Source organism: Apodemus sylvaticus, chromosome 10 (genome assembly GCF_947179515.1).
Source record: "Apodemus sylvaticus chromosome 10, mApoSyl1.1, whole genome shotgun sequence".
In the NCBI taxonomy this organism is placed as follows: domain Eukaryota; kingdom Metazoa; phylum Chordata; class Mammalia; order Rodentia; family Muridae; genus Apodemus; species Apodemus sylvaticus.
In genome coordinates this window covers 25017892-25035464 of record NC_067481.1, presented here as the reverse complement: position 1 = coordinate 25035464, position 17573 = coordinate 25017892, and the positions used below count along the sequence as shown (strand labels likewise).

Sequence of the window (17573 nt, the reverse complement as noted above, 5' to 3'; positions counted from 1 at the left end):
GCTGGCCTCGAACTCAGAAATCTGCCTGCCTCTACCTCCCAAGTGCTGGGATTAAAGGTGTGCGCCACCACTGCCCGGCATGGTCTGAGATATTGAGGGGACCAAATAGCATGAGGTTCCCAGCATGCTCCGTGGGCCACACCCGATGTTCAGTCAGTGAACTTGTCTTGCAGGCAGGCATGCTGCCGCGCACCTGTAATCTCAGCTCCTAGAGAGATGCACCAATGCTGGAGGATCAGGAGATTCAGGAGAAGATGCCTGGATTACATAATTCTAGCTACAGTCTTCAGAGGCGCGTGTGGTGCCTTCTACCTGAAATCCCAGCGCTTGGAATTACTGATTCAAAGCACGACCCCATTCCAAAAAAAAAAAAAAAAAAAAAAAGCCTTCAGATTGGTGTGTGTTCCAGTTCCAGGGCGAGGAATTCTAGAAATCTCCACCCTCAATCTCTATTGCTTTCACACTGGATGAAGGGGCCCAAAGGATGCTCAAGGAGGAGACGCCAGAGTCTGGTCCCAGCCAGCCTACCTAACTCCGAAGGTGGAGGGAGGTGGGGGGACCCAAACTCCGACGGAGGAGCGGGGTACTTGTCAAGACAGGCAGATTCCCACCTTCTGCGGTCTGGCAGCACCACCACTGCCCTGGCACTCCCGCAATAGCCTCGGGCTCGCTCGCTCCCCACTGCGCCTATAAATAGCTCAGGACACGCGAGCCGCGCGAGTGACGCGGCCGGGCAGGCGCGGGAAGGCGGCCGCTGGGCTGGAGCAGGTGGGCGGCAGCCCCAGAGGGGCGTGCGAGACCCCTCCCCCACCGTCCCCTCCTCCTCCCCTCCCCCATGCCAGGCATCGGATGACGGACGCTGCTGAGTCATCTCCTGGCCCCAGCGTCCTCCACTGTCCCCTCCACCACGTTTGAATCTCCGGCTTAGGGGCTGCAGGGAGAGGCGGCCTCTGAAGCCGAAGTGTGCAGGTCTGCGTCATCAAGGTCACCGTGGGTCCGTGGGTCCGTGCCCTGCGCGATTCAAGTGCACGCAGAACCCAGAAGTGACCTCAGTCCCACCTCCCTGGCCTGACTCTGTTTCCCGCCTTCCTCGGGTCCTTCTTTCGGTGGTCCCCAAGCGAGCGCATCCTCCTCAGACGCCCCTCCTCTCAGAGGGCAATACCACTTCCACCCTCCCATCCCAGCCTGCTACCCGCTTGCTTTCTCTTTCCCAATCAGATACACAGGGCAGGCGAGCTGAGACAACAAACATTTAATTACGGGCCTGGGGACTCAGCAGCCCCCCGCAGGCCCGTCATGCAGCCTCGTGTACAGTGGGCATTGGGCCCACCCCGGGGAATTTTGCTGCGGGGGGGCCTCATGGCAGCAAACAGGGCAGTGTGGCTTTAGTCCCCTTTTTAGGGGAAAACATGGGGCAAGGTGTGTTGGGTAGAGAATCGGTGTCCTCTCACTGTGTGGAAGGCATGACTGCACCCAGAACTGGGGGGTGGCATAGGCTGGACAGGATCAGGGCACAAAAGGAGGGTCTAAGCTTGGAAGGAGGAGGTGGCTGGCACCAGGAAAAAAAAAAAGCAGCCTTTGAGGAAGAGGTCCTTTGTCCTGCCAGGGGGGCTAAGGGTTCCTAGAGCATCATTTGATTGATGGTGGCCAAAAAGAACTTTCCATATCCTTCCTCAGTCTCCCAAGGGAATCCTCCCAGGGATGGGCCCTGCAGAGCACGACAAGAAGGTCCATCTGAGGGCAGGGCTTCTAGAGAAATCAGACCTCATAACCTCAGCCGCCTCCCCAACTGTCTGCTTCTGGTGAGAGGGATTTCTGAGGTCCCAACAGTGAAATGTTTTGACCAAGCAGGGGCCGGTGTCTTCTTCACACCTGGGTCTTTGCCCAGGCTGCTCTTAGACACCGATTTCTAGTGAGACTGTTCCGTGAGGACTGTCCTCAATGGGACAGACTCTACATGTGACATCCCTTCCAGACCTCAGCCCTGACCCCGCTCTGTCGCCCAGGTTTCAAGTAATTGGAAAGACTCCTGAACTTTCCTGAGAATTGAAGGGGTGATGGGTGGTTAACTCAGGGCTCTCCCAGTGTCCTCAGCGTCCTCTCAAGCTGCAGGGGAGGGCTGAAGCACACCAACAGGCCCTCTCTCAAGGCCCCACTTGCAAAGGGGTGGAGACACAGACCCAAGCAAAGGCTGTGGGCAGAGAGGAGTCAGGCATGCAAAGGCGGAATGGGCAGGTAGTCTCTGGAAGACAGCAGGCGACTCCCTAGGGTGGGCTTCACTATGGCAACCGATTAGGCGGTGCCTGAGCTCTGGGTGGACCTACCTGTAGCTTCTTCATTTCTTCCCACGTTTGACTCCCTTTCCCAAGCCCCAGAAGATCACCCCATTCAGGATACCCCACCCAAGAAATAAAACCTTCCTCAGTGCAGAAGGCTCCTAAGTGGGGGCGGGTGACACTTAGGAGAGTGACAGGGAGAGGAAGGGTGTGGCCAGGATGCCCGCTTCCTTCTCAGGCCAGAAGCAAGAGCCAGGCATGGGCAGGGGTAGCATCTGGGTTCTCTCGGTTTCTGTCAGATCTCTGCCAAGGAGTCGGCTGGCACCAAACCCCGCTTCTTGCCACTGCTGACTCGGATGAAGCCATCACTATCCTTGCTTCTGCTCACGCCTACGCAGATCTGAGTGGAAACAGAGAGAGAGGAGACCAGGAATGAGAGTACAGCTCGTGACTCCAAAGGACACGCCCCGGAGGGCAGGGCTGGTGTAGGTCCTGTGGATGGAGCTGATGCAGGCAGATCCTAGGAAGGAGCAGCACAAGACCAGGACACAGGGGATAGCAAGCAGCACAGCAGCCTCAGAGCTGAGCCTGGTGATCAGGTAAGCCAACGTTCAGTCCTGATCCCACGTCACAGAGGAGGTGGCAGAGGGGGAAAGGGCTAGCCTGAGGTGACCCAGCAAGCCAGGGGGCATAGTTAGTGCTTAAACTAGCCAGGGGCACACCAAGTCCTAGCACTCGGGAGACAAAGGTGGGCAGATGTCTGAGTTGAAGGCCAGCCTGGCCTACATAGTGAGTTCTAGGCTGCCCAAGATTAAGGCCACATATAAAACACTGTCTAATAAAAACAAAAAGCAAGGGCTGGGGGATGGATCAGTGCTTAAGTCATAGTGGTTCTCAACGAGTGGTCAAGACGCCTTTGGAGGATCAGATGCTTCCTTTCTTTGTTTTTGTTTGCTTGGTTGGTTGTTTGGTTTGGTTTTTCCAGACAGGGTAGCCCTGACTATCTTGGCTACATTACAATTCCTTTTTTTGTTTTCCCTGTTTTTTTTCAAGACAGGGTTTCTCTGTATAGCTCTGGCTGTCCTGGAACTCACTCTGTAGACCAGGCTGGCCTTGAACTCAGAAAACCTCCTGCCTCTGCCTCCCAAGTGCTGGGAATAAAGGTGTGTGCCACCACCACCCGGCTTACATTACAATTCTTAACAGTAGCACAATTACAGTTATGACATAGCGATGAAATAACCTTATAGTTGGGGTTCACATGAGGAGCTGTGTTAAAGGGTCACAGTGTTAGAAAGCTTGAGGACCACTGGGTTAAGAGCTGCACTGACCACCCTTTCAGAGGACCCAGGTTCAATTCCCACCACCCACATGGCAGGTCATAGCTATCTGTAACTCCAGTTTCAGGGGACCCAACAGCCTCCTCCAGCTTCTGTGGGCCCCAGGCACGCACACACACACACAATGAACGGAAATGCATGCAGACAGAACACCCCTACACATAAAAGATAAATTAAAAACAAACAACAGAAAACAGCCAAGCCCGCAGACTCGTGATTCAGCATTCTGGTTTATTCCAACTGCCTCTGACATCAGTTGGCCACCAGCTCGAGTCTCCAGGGAGGACTTGCCATCCCTTTGTTCCTTCGCTTTTGTCTTTCTAGAGATGGGATCTCACTATGTAGCCTTGACACTTGCTATATACCATCTTTATTTTTCTTTCTTTGTTCTTCAAGACAGGGTTTCCAGGTGTAGACCCCGGCTGTCCTGGAACTCACTCTGTAGAACAGGTTGACCTTGAACTCACAGAAATCCTTCTACTTCAGCCTCCCAGGTCTACACCACCACTGCCCAGCTGCTATCTCGTCTTAGACCCAAGACAATCCTCCTGCCTTAGTGAGGTTACAGGTGTGTGCCAACATGTCCAGTTTATGTGCGGCTGGGGATGGAACCCAGGGCAAGCAGTCATCAGCGCCCCCCAGCTATAGTTTACAGAAGTTCCCTAGCTCTGATGTCTTCCCTTCTAACCCGCTTGTACCCTTCATACCCTCCTGCGGGGCACTTGACACTCTCACTCAGTATATACCAGTGCCTGAACTCCAGCATGGCCCTGGCACCCACCTGGTTCTCCTTGAGGCTCATGTAACCCTGCTCCTTGTTTCCAGAGAAGGGCCGACAGCATCGCCAAACATTCTCTCCAGGCCGCACCCGCTGCACAAAATTGGCTGGGAAGAATCCCACCCGGTCGCCAATCTTGCCCTGGGGATGAGTTTGTCAGTGAGCTTTAGCCCCGACTTTCTCTAGACCCAGCTCCTACTCAGAGCCAGGACTCTAGTCTAGTTCCAGACCTTGGGCTCTTGTTCCAGCCCCTAGCTGGGCGTGGCTTCTGGCCCTGGAAGGCTGTAGAGTAGGTAGGGGGAATTGATAGAAAGGGAGGAAAACTGAAAGCAAGACCCAAGGGTTGGCCCTGAGCTTGGCCAGGGCAAGACACTGGGGGACACCTGAAGGGAAGGTGGGGTAACAGCTTTCAGATGCCCCCACCCCCCATGCCCCAGACCCCATCCTGCCAGGGTACCTTCCACCAGTCTTCGTTAGAGTCATCCACTAGCATGATCCGGTCTCCAGGCCTGGGAAAGAGAAGAGAGAGCTGGGGCAGCATGTGGGGTGTGGGTACCCAAGTGCCCTGCACACCCCTCTCATGAGGGAAAGGATTCTCAGTGTCCTTAGAGGCCACTGAGACCAGAGATACACCATGTTCCCTGAAACAGTCCAGAATTGGGCAGGAGGCAGGACACTACAGCTATCACTCCAGGAAGCCCCAGCCCCTCTGAGTACAGAATAATTAGATGTGCAAGAAGCCAAGGTCCCCTTCGTCTATGTTCCAGGGTCAGTGGGGGTTAGGCAGGAGCCGCAGCAGGGGGGGGGCTAGCTAGACCACAGAAAGGACTCACTGCAGAGCCAGGTCATTGTTCTCCTGGGGCAGGAACTTGTAGAGGGCAACATAGGAGTACATGGACCCCACGTCCTTCCGCAGGGGCAGCTTTGGGGGCTGTAGGAAAAGTTCTGAGTTAGTGATGGCCATCTCCTTGCCCCACCCACTGTCCACTTGCTGCAAATATGCATGCCTGCTCTGGGTGTCTGTGAGATAGGGCAGAGTGAATTTCTGGTAAGTAATAGGACCTAATGTGTATCTCCCCAACCCTGGGGTGGGGGAAGGAACTGATCTAGCTGGGGAAGACACCCTCTGTCTGCTGCATTCAAGAGTGGTCTGCCCTTGGGCGAGCAGGGGTGGAGCTACAGACCAGTAGGGACCCTTCCCAACCGTCATGGCTCCTTCTTGTCTGTGGCTTCTCTCTGGGGCCTGAGAACACAGGACGGAGGGAGCAGCCAAGGCCCTTTGTAGTGTGTTGTACTATACATCCTGATCAATGACAGAAGTGACATTCCTTCCCACCCTGGCCTGTGGGTTCCCGGCTAACCCCAGGCATACCTGCTGCGCAGGGCTCTTCTCCTCTGGTCCTGAGCCTTCACTCTCTGCTGGAACTGTGAATACTGGAAACAGCAGTGTCAGGCCAAAAGGTGAAGCTTTGAGACATACCTCCCCCGCCCTCTTCCTGTCCCTGGGGTCTTCTCACCCTGGCTTACCACTGTCACCAGGCCCCTCTTCTGAGCTGCGGATGCTGCCCTCCCCATCTTCTGTTAGCTCATCACGCTCACTCTGGAGAGAAACAGGAGGAGGGTCAGCCCTTCGGCCTCCCCTCTGGCCTCCCCTCGGCCTCCCCTCGGCCTCCCCTCGGCCTACCAGGCTCCGTGTGGGGGACTCAGACGTGCTACTGAAGCTGGATCGGTTCATCAGGGCCAGGGAGGTACCGTATCGCAGGGTCTCATAAACTGGGTCCACCTTCCCGCCGGTCCCTGCAGAGTATCTATCTTCAGTGCCTGGCATCCAGCTGCCAACCTGGATTCACCCTGAAGCTCCCTCATATGGGTCCCAAGAATAGAACTCAGGTCGCCAGGTTTGGTGGCAAGGGGCTTCACTTGCTGAGCTAACTTAGCGCTAACCCGAACCATTTATGCATTATTAGTATTTGGTGTTTAAGACAGTGTCTCATAGAGCTCTACACTCTATGTAGCGATGGTAGCTTTGAATTGCTTATCCTCCCTCCTCTGCCTTCTGAATATTGGGATGCCTGGTATGGAACACCATACCCAACTCAGTCTCACCTCCTTCAGGGGTGTCTGTCTGGGCCAGGGCCTCAAACTAAATAGGTGCTCAATAAATTGCTGTTTGGGAGACGAATGGAAAAAATCAATAAACGGAGCCCACATCCAGGACAAGAACATCCAGGGAGGGGGAACAGGGAGTGCCAGGAACACTGTGTGACTCAGGTACGGAACTGAGAAATGTGTAGATGTCTTACGGGACCTCTGAGAACAGGGGCCCTAGAGTGTGGGTCACTTACCAGTAGGTGGGGACTCTTTGCTCGCGGCACAGGCTGGTGGCGGCTCGTGCACCAGGAGTGGGGAGCTGAAGTTGCGTCGAAAAGATGTGGACTGAGGTCCAAGGAGGCAGAGGGAAAACAGAGAGATGTAGTGACCCACTTGGCCCTGCCCCAGCCCAGGGCCACCCCACAGGAGGAGCCACAGCCTTGAGCCTCCTTTCGGTCATTCTCCCCAAAACAGCCCTCACTCACTGTCTTGCCCGGACATTGCTGGTGGGAGATCTCCTCGGAGCACCAGAGGTGAACGCTGACTTTGCATGTTTTACACCGCAAGCCCTGCTTGGAGTTTCCTAGGAGAGATTGTGGGATCAGCAAGAGGAAACGGCCTGGAAAGGACACTCCCATAGACAAGGAACAACAACAACAAAAACTTGGCTGAGGGCCCGGTGGTAGTAGTAGTGATGACGGTGTGGTGGCGCATGCCTGAGTTTGAGGCCAGCCTGGTCTACAGTGGGAGTTCCAGGACACCCAGGGGTACACAGAGAAACTCTGTCTCGTGAAGGAAAGGCAGCAAATGCTTAATAGTTTTGTGTTGGGCTTCAGGGCCTGGCGTCTCTCCCTCCTACAGTGAAGATGTCCTCAGCGGCAGGAATGCCAAAATGTGAGGTTGGAGAGACAGCGGGCACAACCACCAATCATGACTCCTCTGTTCTTTCCCAGAGTTGGCCATATAGACTCCAAGGAAGAATACATGCTAGACAAGTGCTCTAGCAATGACCCAAAGCCCAGCCCCCACCCAACACTCATTGGCCTCCCCAGGGAGAGAAGCCCAGTTGGCAGTGTGACCCTGCACTGTGGTACTCCGACGCCGGGCAGTTCCATGGCTTGTTCTCAGATGCCCGCCAGCCTGTCACAGGGCCCCGGTCGCTACCTACCCACAATGAGCTGGTGGCACAGCTCGCAAGGGCCGGCTCTCTTGAAGACATGCTCCTGGAAGCTGTGCAGTCTTACTGGTTTGAGTGGTGCCAAGGGGCGAGGGACTGGGCACGGGGACGGTGTTGGGGTGGGTAGACCCTTGTCTGTAGATGCCGGTGGTGGGGAAGGAGGAGGCAGTGGGGTTGGCGGCGTCAGCAGCACCTCTGTCGGGCACTTGAGCTCAGAGCCTGAGCGAAGGAAGAAGTTCTCCACACTCTTACTTCGAAGGATGGTTTTGAGGGAGAGGGAGCGCTTAAATCGCTGGAGCTGAGAAAAGAGGAGTTGTGAGGGTGTGGCTGAGGTCCACAGCCAACAGGAAAAACCTATCCGAGACCCCTACCCCGACCTTGCAGCCTCCCAGAGCACGTGGGAGCCGGCAGGGAATTCTGTGGGAGTTCTAGCTGGGCAGACACATGCTTGGAAGTAGTGGAAGACTGGAAGCCAAGTGGCCAAGGAGCAGCTTCTGGTCTCCAGCCAGTTAAGGCGACCCAGTGAAGCCAGTGTCATATCCCCTCCCCCACACCTCTCCACTCCTGCAACCTCCCCCCCCCCAAAAAACAACAACAACAACAAAATCTAGACTTTGACTGGATATGACGGCACGCTTCTGTAATGCCAACACTCAGGGAATGAGACAGGAGGATGAGAAGTTTGAGGCCAACCTGGGCTACACTGCAAAATGTTGTCTCAAATAAACAATAAAACTAGACGTTTGCAGAGTGGGGTGGAGCAGAGGCAGTGAATCTGTTGATTTAAACCCAGCCAGGGCTACATAGTGAAACCCTGTCGATACAAATATAAAACTAGACATCTCCTTCTCTTCCTCCTCCTCGTCCTCCTCGTCCTCCTCCTCCTTTCTCCTCCCCCTCCTCCTCCAGATAATGTCTCATGCATCTTAGACTGGCTTCAAACTCTACGTAGCTAAAGAAGATGACCTTGAACTTTTGATCCTTTGCTTCTACTTTTATTAAGTGCTGGGATCATGGGCATGCAAAGCTATCCCTGTTTTATTCGTAGCCGGAGAGCAAACTCAGGACTTTGCATGTGCCAGGCAAATGTTCTATTAATTGAGCTCCAACCTTAGCCTCCCAGAACAGACCTCCTATGTGAATTATAGAGAAATGATGTAAAACTTTCCTCTTTTCCTTCACTAAAATGTAGCATACTTTTTTCTGTACGCCACCAGCCCCAGACAGTAGATCTTGGGTCTCCTACACAGACGTCCGGTGAGGTCTACCAGCTTTTCTCTGGTACATACCACTTCCCTGTGCTATTTACTAGTTGTTCGGTAGCTGTTGCTCCATTGGTAGAGTGCTGTGTGTGCCTGACGTGTACACAGTTGTGGATCTAATACCCGGTGGCACACATCTGTAATCACAGCACTCTAAAAGTGGAGGCAGGAGGATCAGAAGGGATCAGAAGTTCAAGGTTAGTTTGGACTACATGGTGAGTCTGAGGCCAGACTGGGCTACATTTGAAGGAAGAAAAATAAAACAAGCTGGGCAATGGTGGTGCATGCCTTTGATCCCAACACTTGGGAGGCAGAGGCAGGTGGATTTCTGAGTTTGAGGCCAGCCTGGTCTACAGAGTGAGTTCCAGGACAGCCAGAGTGACACAAAGAAACCCTGTCTCAAAAAAACCAAAAAAGAAAGAACGAAAGAAAGAACAAAAGAAAGAAAGAAAGAAAAGAAAGAGAAAAAAAGAAAAAAGAAAAATAAAACAAAAAACAAAAACAAAACAAGAAACAAACAAACCAAACAGTATTAAGCTCCCAGTACTTTGGGGGCAAACAGAAGAAGACTACCTTGGTATGAAGCCCCAGGAGCCTCTCACATAGCAAGATCCTGTCACAAACAAATAAAAACTCAACAACCTTTGGGGCTAAACAAAACAGACCAGGGAAGGGTGGGATGTAGAATTGGCCCAGTAGTTAAGGACACTTGCTGTTCTTGAGGACCTGGGTTGATGCCCAGCAAGCACATGGCTGTCTGTCACTCCAGTCCCAAGAGATACAGCACCCTCTTCTGGCCTCCCTGGGCACCAGGCATGTACATGGTACACAGATACACACGAAGGCAAGACCAACCACTCCTAGAAAACACACCAGGTCTTCAGTTTTTCCACCAACAGAAAAGATAGGGACAGGAAGATGAGAAGTTCAAGGTCATCTTGCTTGGCTACATAGAGTTTGAAGCCAATCTGAGATGCATGAGACATCATCTTGTTTTAAAATAATTACTTTTTTATAGGTATTGGTATTTTGCCTGCTTTACACATATATGTCTGTGTGAAGGTGTCAGATCTTGGAGTTACAGACAGCTGTGAGCTGCCACGTGGATGCCGGGAATTGAACCCAGGTCCTCTGGAAGAACATCCAATGCTGTTAAGAAAAAAAAAGCATATATATTTATACACACACACACACACACACACACACACACGATTTACTTTATGTATGTGAATACACATTGTGTCTGTCTTCAGACACACCAGAAGAGGGCATCAGATCCCATTACAGATATTCTGTGAGCCCCCATGTGGTTGCTGGGACTTGAACTCAGGACCTCTGGAACAGCAATCAGTGCTCTTAACCTCTGAGCCATTTCTCCAGGCCTATTTTGTTTTATATTGAGACAGCCTCTCACTATGTAGCCCTGGTTGGTCTCGAACTCATTGAGATCCAATTGCCTCTGCCTCCCGAGTGCTAGAATTAAAGTATGCTCCATCACTCCCTGTAAAAGTTTAGTGTTATTGTTTGTGTGAGACAAGATCTTGCTGTAGTCTCCAGCAGGTGGGGCTGAGCAGGAAAGTCACCCTACACCTATAGCCTCAAAACTTATTCTTTCCCCCAGACTCTATCTCCAGTCCGTCCCCTACAGCCAAATTGTCACCATAATTGTCTTGTTTTATTTCAAAGTCTGGTTTTTCAAGCTCCCCGCCATCTCTCAGGCCATGACCCCTGACCTTGCTAAGAAACCTTTTCTGTGGCTGGAAGAGATGGCTTAGTGGTTAAGAGGATGTACTGCTCTGACAGAGGACCAGAGTTCAGTTCCCATCACCCATGGAGGATGATGATTCACAATTCTCTGTAACTCCAGTTCTGGAGGGCGCCACACCTTCTTCTGTCCTCTGTGGGGCTCCTGAACCCACACACATACTCATGATTTTTTTTTTTCGAGACAGGGTTTCTCTGTATAGCCCTGGCTGTCCTGGAACTCACTCTGTAGACCAGGCTGTCCTCAAACTCAGAAATCCGCCTGCCTCTGCCTCCCAGAGTGCTGGGATTACAGGCATGTGCTACCACCGCCCGGCCATACTCATGATTTTAAGAAAGAAAAAAACTATCTTTTTTCCCCCCCCAAGACAGGGTTTCTCTCTGTAGCCCTGGCTGTCCTGGAACTCACTCTGTAGACCAGGCTGGCCCCGAACTCATAAATCCGCCTGCCTCTGCCTCCCAAGTGCTGGGATTAAAGGCATGCACCACCACTGCCTGACAGAAAATCTTAAAGAAAAGAAACCTCTCCTGGATCCTCCGGAGACAGTTCAATACCCTGTTCCCATGGGGAACACCTCAGGCGTGGACAGATGGCGTCTGTCCTTCCCACTTATGTCTTCCTGGAGCCAACACCAGGAATCTCAAATTTACCTATGTGCTTACACCTGGAAGTTTTGATGCTCTCCTTGCTCTCTCTGCCTGCCACACTTCCAGAGGCCCTCCTCCCTGTCTGAGAAGAGCCTTTCCCTTCCCACTAGATCCATTTCCTCCTCTGCTGCTTCCTGACTTTGCCCTAGGACAGAACTGCATCAGCAAACATTCCTCTTGCCAACTTCTAACCCCATCTAAGGCTGAGTGAGACGGAGGCCCCGTCACCTCCAGTCCTCGAGGCTCCCAACACACAGTAGGGGCTTAGTCACTATGCCTCTGCCAAATACATCACCAACAGCGCTGAGGTGCTCTGAACCTGGAGTTCTTGACACGCTTCTCTCAAATACAACCTCTTGGAGTCTGTGTAGAGCACGGTATGGTGACCTTATCCAGAGCCTGGCCCCTCTCTCACCCTGTGGAGAGTTCCCTTGTTCCTGCTCACTCTTTTCCACCATCAATAGAAAAGGGGGGGGGGGAAGGCCTGGCTCTAGGCAGGGAGTCTTGGCCAGGGTTCCAAGCCAGCATGCCAGGCAGCCTGTGTGCTGTGGCTGACTGCCTAGCACCTGTGTATGCCAAAGGGACAGAGGTAGTGGCCCCTCCAGCTTCCCCGAGGCCAGCAGGCAGCACAATGGAGGGAGAAGCAGAGGGGATGTTTGGGCACAAGGCAGGCTCTGGTAAGCCAGCTAGCTGGGAGGCCAGAGGCCTGGTTCACCTGGCACACTGAACTGTTCATTTGCTTCCAAGCTCAGCTTCCTGGATAGCACTGTGGGCTTCTTTGTGCTTCTGTGAGAAGCGAGGCCCGGGGGCCCCAGATGCCTGTGCGCAGGAGCAGAGGTGTCGAGCCAGAAAGGTAATGAAAAATTAACCAGCCTACACGTACCTGCCCAGGTCAGGCTGTGGCTGCCAGGACCAAACAGGGCGGGCGGGAGGGCTTCGATGGGTCCAAGAGGAAAATGAATCTTATTGCTGTCCTTCCTGCCTCCGCTTCCTGCCACCAATGTGGCACAGGCACAGATCATGCAGGAGGCAAAATTTAGAGAGTCGTGCTAGGGATAGGGCAAAACCAACGTGTTTTCTGAGTGTAAATCACTTTACTTCCTCTCTCTGAGTCTCAGTTTCCCCACATCCAAGAAGAAGGAGGCAACACTGGGTACTCCTTGGGCAATGCAAAGCTCTGGGTCCAATCAGATCAGCCAAGCAGAAATTTGGCCCCATAAAGGGTTCTCAGCATTAGATGGTTGGATGTGGGCTAGCACCTGACATGAAGTCTCACACTGAACCGAGTGCTGCCCACTGGGGGAGACCATCATTGACCCACAGTTTAGACGAGGGGTGGAGCTTAAAGGGTTTAAATCCCCTCTGCTCTGAGTCCTCAGCTGGCTAATCGCAGAGTCAGGAACTGGATGGTGGCTCGGGCTGCTCAGATCAAATAACCAGGAGGATGCTGCCGCCTTGAGCCCTGCCTGGGTCTTCTGCCTGCCTTGGCTTCACTCTTCCATGGATTTGTCTATTGTGTCCATTGAGGAATTTGGGGTTAGAAGGGACCAGAAAGACTGGACACCTAGACCAGTTCCCACCCCACCCACAACACTGCTGGCTACATTGTCTCTGAATGAGTGGCTCTTGGTCGCTTCTTGTGATGGGAAGCACACCCCCTTGTGTATTGTCATTCCATCTTTGGACAATGGCAGTTGCTAGGAAGCACGTCTCTATACAGTGGCGAAGCCACCTCCTGTGACTTTTGCCTATCACCCCCATTCTTCCCTTGGCTCTGGCTGGGCTAATTCCCTCCTAGCCACATCGGACATTCCAGTATGCGAAGACTTCAGTGTTCCCCTCCAGAGGCTATTGCTCCCAGAGTGATTCCTGTAAGTCTGAGTCCCTCCCCCCACCAGCTGTAGCCTGTGCCCTTTATTGGTATGCCCCCTCCCCGGGATTCAGTGCCAGCAGCCACTTCTGCATGGTACCAGAGGCGTCTGGAACACAGTGTTCCCTGCATCAGGGCAGCCTCCACTCTGCCTGCTGATTTCCTAACTCAGCTGTGGGCTCCAGATCCCAGGCAGGCAGAGAAGAGGGAAAGAAGTGCCCCCCAGGAAGACTGGCAGATGTCAAGGGCTTTGGCCAGAGGGCAGGATGGACATAGCTGTCAAATGGCTGACTCTGCCAGACCAGGCATTCGAGCTCCTCAGACTCCTGGTCTCTGCAGCCATCCCTCCATTTTATGTTTATTTACTTGTGTGTGTATTTGTGTGTGTGTGTGTGTGTGTGATCACGAGCATTTCATGACACATGTGTGGAGGTCAAAAGACAACTTGTGGGAGTTGGTTCTCTCTTTGCACCATCTTGGTGAGTTCTGGAGACTGAACTCAAGTCATCGGAATTGATGGTAAGGACCCTTACCTGATGTGGCTTAAATAAAAATGGCCCCTATAGACTTGTACAGAGTGGCATTATTGGAGATGTGGTCTTGCTGGAGTAGGTGTGGCCTTGGAGGAAGTGTGTGTGTGTGTGTGTGTGTGTGTCTGGCTCAGGTTTTGAGGTTGTGGTAGCTCAAGCCAGGCCCAGTGTATCTCTTCCTGCTGCCTGCCAATCCAGATGTAGAACTCTCAACTACTTCTTTAGCACCATGTCTACCTGCACACAGGCATGCTTCTCTCCATGATAATGGACTAAACTTCTGAGCCTGTAATCCAGCCCCGATTAAATATTTTCCTTTATAAGACTTGCCGCGGTCATGGTGTTCTTCGCCGCCACAGAACAGTAACTAAGACAGTGATAAGGATCTCACCAAGCCCCACTAGCTTTCTTGGTGTGTCCGCTGCATGGGTCCCTTTCCGAAACACTTCAGCAAGCTGTTTCACTCGGGTCAGGTTTCCTCCTGGCGCACCTGCAGATGGTCTGGTGTGTGGGCCCAGGTCACCAGATCTGTTCTTAACCCCTTCTTAGACAGGATCCCAATCCACCAGTGTCCTCTCCCTCGGAGCTCCCTGGAGGCTCCTTTCCCCCCTCAGATTCCAATGCCATCTCCTGAAACAGTACTAGACAGCTGGCAGTGGGTGGTGTCGGATGTGGCAAAAAAAAATGACTCAGATGGCAAAACAGGCATGGTAGGGTCTCCTGGATGACACCACAGGAGGTGATAAGGATATTATTGGATGAATGGGAATCCTAGGAGAGAGTGGTCCCACCTAGGAGATGCTGAGAGGGCCGGGTACAGGGCTGAGACCCTGCCATAGACGAAGCAGGAAGCTGGGTTCAGGCTGGCAAGAAATGCCTGGGGCACCAAGCTGATGACTCCAGAACGGGCACCTGGCCCAGTGTGGAGTCTGCCTCACAGACAGTTAGGTGGGCAGCACCCTTTTCAGTCTTTCTGTCCATGGTGTCTAGAGACAAAAGCTTCTTTGGTGAGGGGCTGAAGAAGGCTGACAAAAAGCCCTGAGTTTGCTCCCTGCTCACCTCTATCCTACAGAGCAGCCCCTCGACTCCCCCCCTCCCCCGGGACTGCCTGTGAGGTCATTTCAGAGAGCTACACAAGGTCAGAAGGGGCCAAGGCTGGGGACCCAAATGGCCTGGCACCGAGGGGGTCCGCTGAGCAGTCCATCTCCTGCAGACCCAGAGCAGATAATGCTGCAGGGTCCTTGTGCTGGAGGACAGAGATACAGCTCTGCCAGGGTCAGAGCCCCGCTCCCCACACAGCTGAGCTTGCAGCCTGTGGGTCTGCTGAGGCAGCACCATTCCAGGCTCCTGCCTGCCTGAGGGAGCCCCTGAGGGGAAGGAGCTGACAGGTTCTCATATGACAGGCGCTGGGAGCCCCTCCAGACTCTGGAGAGATGGGGGGAGGGCTGTCTGACTGCTCAGGGTTACAATCGGGTAGGTGAGCCAGAGCTCTGTGCATGCGAAGCCCAGCTCCCAGGGTTCCCCTTGCATGTCGCAGATAACCCAAGCAATATCCTCCCTGCTCATTCCTTTCCAGAAGAGATTTGGCACCGTACATGGTCTAATTTTTAGAAGGGAGAAGAAGATCAGGTGTGTGTCTTGGATGTGAGTGACCCAGGTATGGTGGCTCAGGGCTGTGATTTTAGCTCTTGGAGGTAGAGGAAAATAGTCAAAAGTTTGAGGCCAGCCTGGGGTACACAGTAATTCTAGCCCAGCTAAGGATATTTGGACATGGAGAGTATAGCAGGGTCCTCAGGTGCAGGCCCAGGGTAGATACCTGGATAGCTTCGGTGAGACTCTGCTAACCCTACTCAACTCCTCCTGCTCACGGTGTGGTGACCTTGACCTTGAATTAACCCCATATTCTTAGGGGTCATCAAGATGGACCAAGAAGGAAGATGGTCGGTGGGGAGTGCTGTGTGGGAGCTTGTGGCCCCAGAGAGCCTCAAAACACTGCCCATTTCTGGTTCTCATCATGTCTCTCCTGGTCACAGGACCAGGATGGTAACAAATATCAGGGTGGAAGGGAGAAAGGAGGAAGTCTTGGCCTAAAGTCTAGGGAAGGGAGAGGGCTCCCTCCCACAGTGTCCTCTCTTCCCATTTCCTGGCGCTCAGGTAGCTTCCCACAGAACTTCATGAGCACCTAGAAGTTGGGGAGGGGGCAGACTCATCCCGAGTGGGAGGTAGAATGTGAGCGACAGCCTCCCCCACCCCTTTCAGTGCCCGCAGTCTGGGCTCCGCCTGCCTTCATAGGAGAATAATTTATTCATTGTGACTCCCGCAAGAGTAACAATCATACATAATTAGGGTTAATTATGACATTCATTAATTACGATGACTTCTTCTTTTGATTCTGCCCTCTCCCCTCCCCTCTCCCGGTTCTCCGAGCAGGGGGGGTGGGGCCGCCTCTGGCTCTGGAGCCGCAACACTCCGGGTCCCCGCCCGCCACCGACGGCCCGCGCTGCCGCAGCCCCCAGCGCCGGCTTGAAAGCTGCGCACCCGGGGCCGCGGCCTTTCGGGGCCCCAGCCTAACCAGTCCGCGAGGTGCGTGCCAGGCTGCTGTGGGTCGGAGAGGGACGCCGGAGACACACAGAGGAGCACGTAGGGAAGCAAAGAGAACTGGAGAGTCTGCACGCGCTGAGAGGAGACGGTTGTGGCTAGGAATTCAGAGAGGCAGGAGAGAGGGGGCCCGGGGAGCCGCAGACAGCAGCGATCTGGCGGCCCCGGGAGGGGTGCGCCCCGCACGCACACACGCGCGCGTACACCGGCCCACACCCGCTACACACGGCCACACACGCCCTGCGCCTCCGCTGCGCCGATTCCCTCCAACAAAGCCGAGTTACAACCGCCCAGGAGGGAGCCGGAGCGCCTTGGCGCCTCGCGCGTTCTGGCGGGTCGTGCTCTCGTGTGATCTGCTCCTTGGGTCCCCTCGTCGCGAACCCTCTCCTCCCTCCCCGGCACGGCGCGCAGCCTAAGGAATCACGCGGGCCCCGTTTAGCTTCCGTGACCCCAAAGGGACCCAGTCACTGTGATCAGCGCTCCAAGTCAGAGATGCCCGGGCGGGGCCAGGCCTCGCGCCCCACGACTTACCTTGGTTTCTTGGAGGGTGGAGACGGTCCCTGGGGGGGTATGGGTGGCCGCGTCATCCGGTTCATTCTCCTTCTCGCTCATTTCGGTCATGGTTGGGGTATAAAGGAAGACAGGGTGCGGAGACCCGACGGCAGGCCCTCCGGGGGCAGGCTGTGAGTGGCGGGCGTCTCTTTGGGACTCTCAAGCCTTTCTCCAGGGGCAGCTCTCCAGTGACCCCAGGAGAAACCCAGCAGACCCCTAACCCCAGGCACCAGGGGAGAAAGTTGTCGGTGTGGCAGGGGAGAGAGAGGCAATTACCCCGAGCCGCGGGAGCGGGATGACCCGGGGCGTGAGGACCAAGGGTCTGCAGAGGATGCTGCGCTCCGCGGGAGGAGGAGGGAAGTAGGGATGCGCGGGTGTGCAGAGCCAGGGAGCGATGGAGCTGTCCGAGTCCGGCCGGCTCCGCCGTCCTCTGCGCCCGCCCCCCATCTCCCTCCCCCCTCCCCGCGCCGGCCCCAGCCCTGCACCCGGCGGCCCCTCCGCCCAGTCCTAGCCTCCCAACTTTGATTTAGGAGGTCGCCTGGTCCCTCCCCCTTCTCTCCGCCGCGCCCCCGCGCAGCTATGCAAATAAAGGTTCTCAGCTATTGGCTGCAGTGGCGGCTAGGAGGGCCATCTGGGTGGAGTCTTGGGGGGCTCGACAAGATGGGGAGGGGTTTGGAGGGTAAAGAA

General features: G+C 54.3%; 1 protein-coding gene across 1 annotated transcript; it reads right to left on the bottom strand.

Annotated features, from left to right (window-relative positions):
* Window positions 1–1237: 1237 nt before the first annotated feature.
* On the bottom strand, window positions 1238–17297 carry Stac2 (SH3 and cysteine rich domain 2). The gene is made up of 11 exons (XM_052195166.1): window positions 16866–17297; window positions 7654–7960; window positions 6971–7068; window positions 6740–6830; window positions 6079–6191; window positions 5922–5994; window positions 5767–5828; window positions 5228–5325; window positions 4852–4903; window positions 4398–4535; window positions 1238–2676 (listed from the first exon to the last, which is right to left on the bottom strand). Exons 1-11 carry the CDS (start codon window positions 16953–16955, stop codon window positions 2572–2574), a joined length of 1227 nt encoding a protein of 408 aa, XP_052051126.1. The 5' UTR covers window positions 16956–17297; the 3' UTR covers window positions 1238–2571.
* Window positions 17298–17573: the final 276 nt, after the last annotated feature.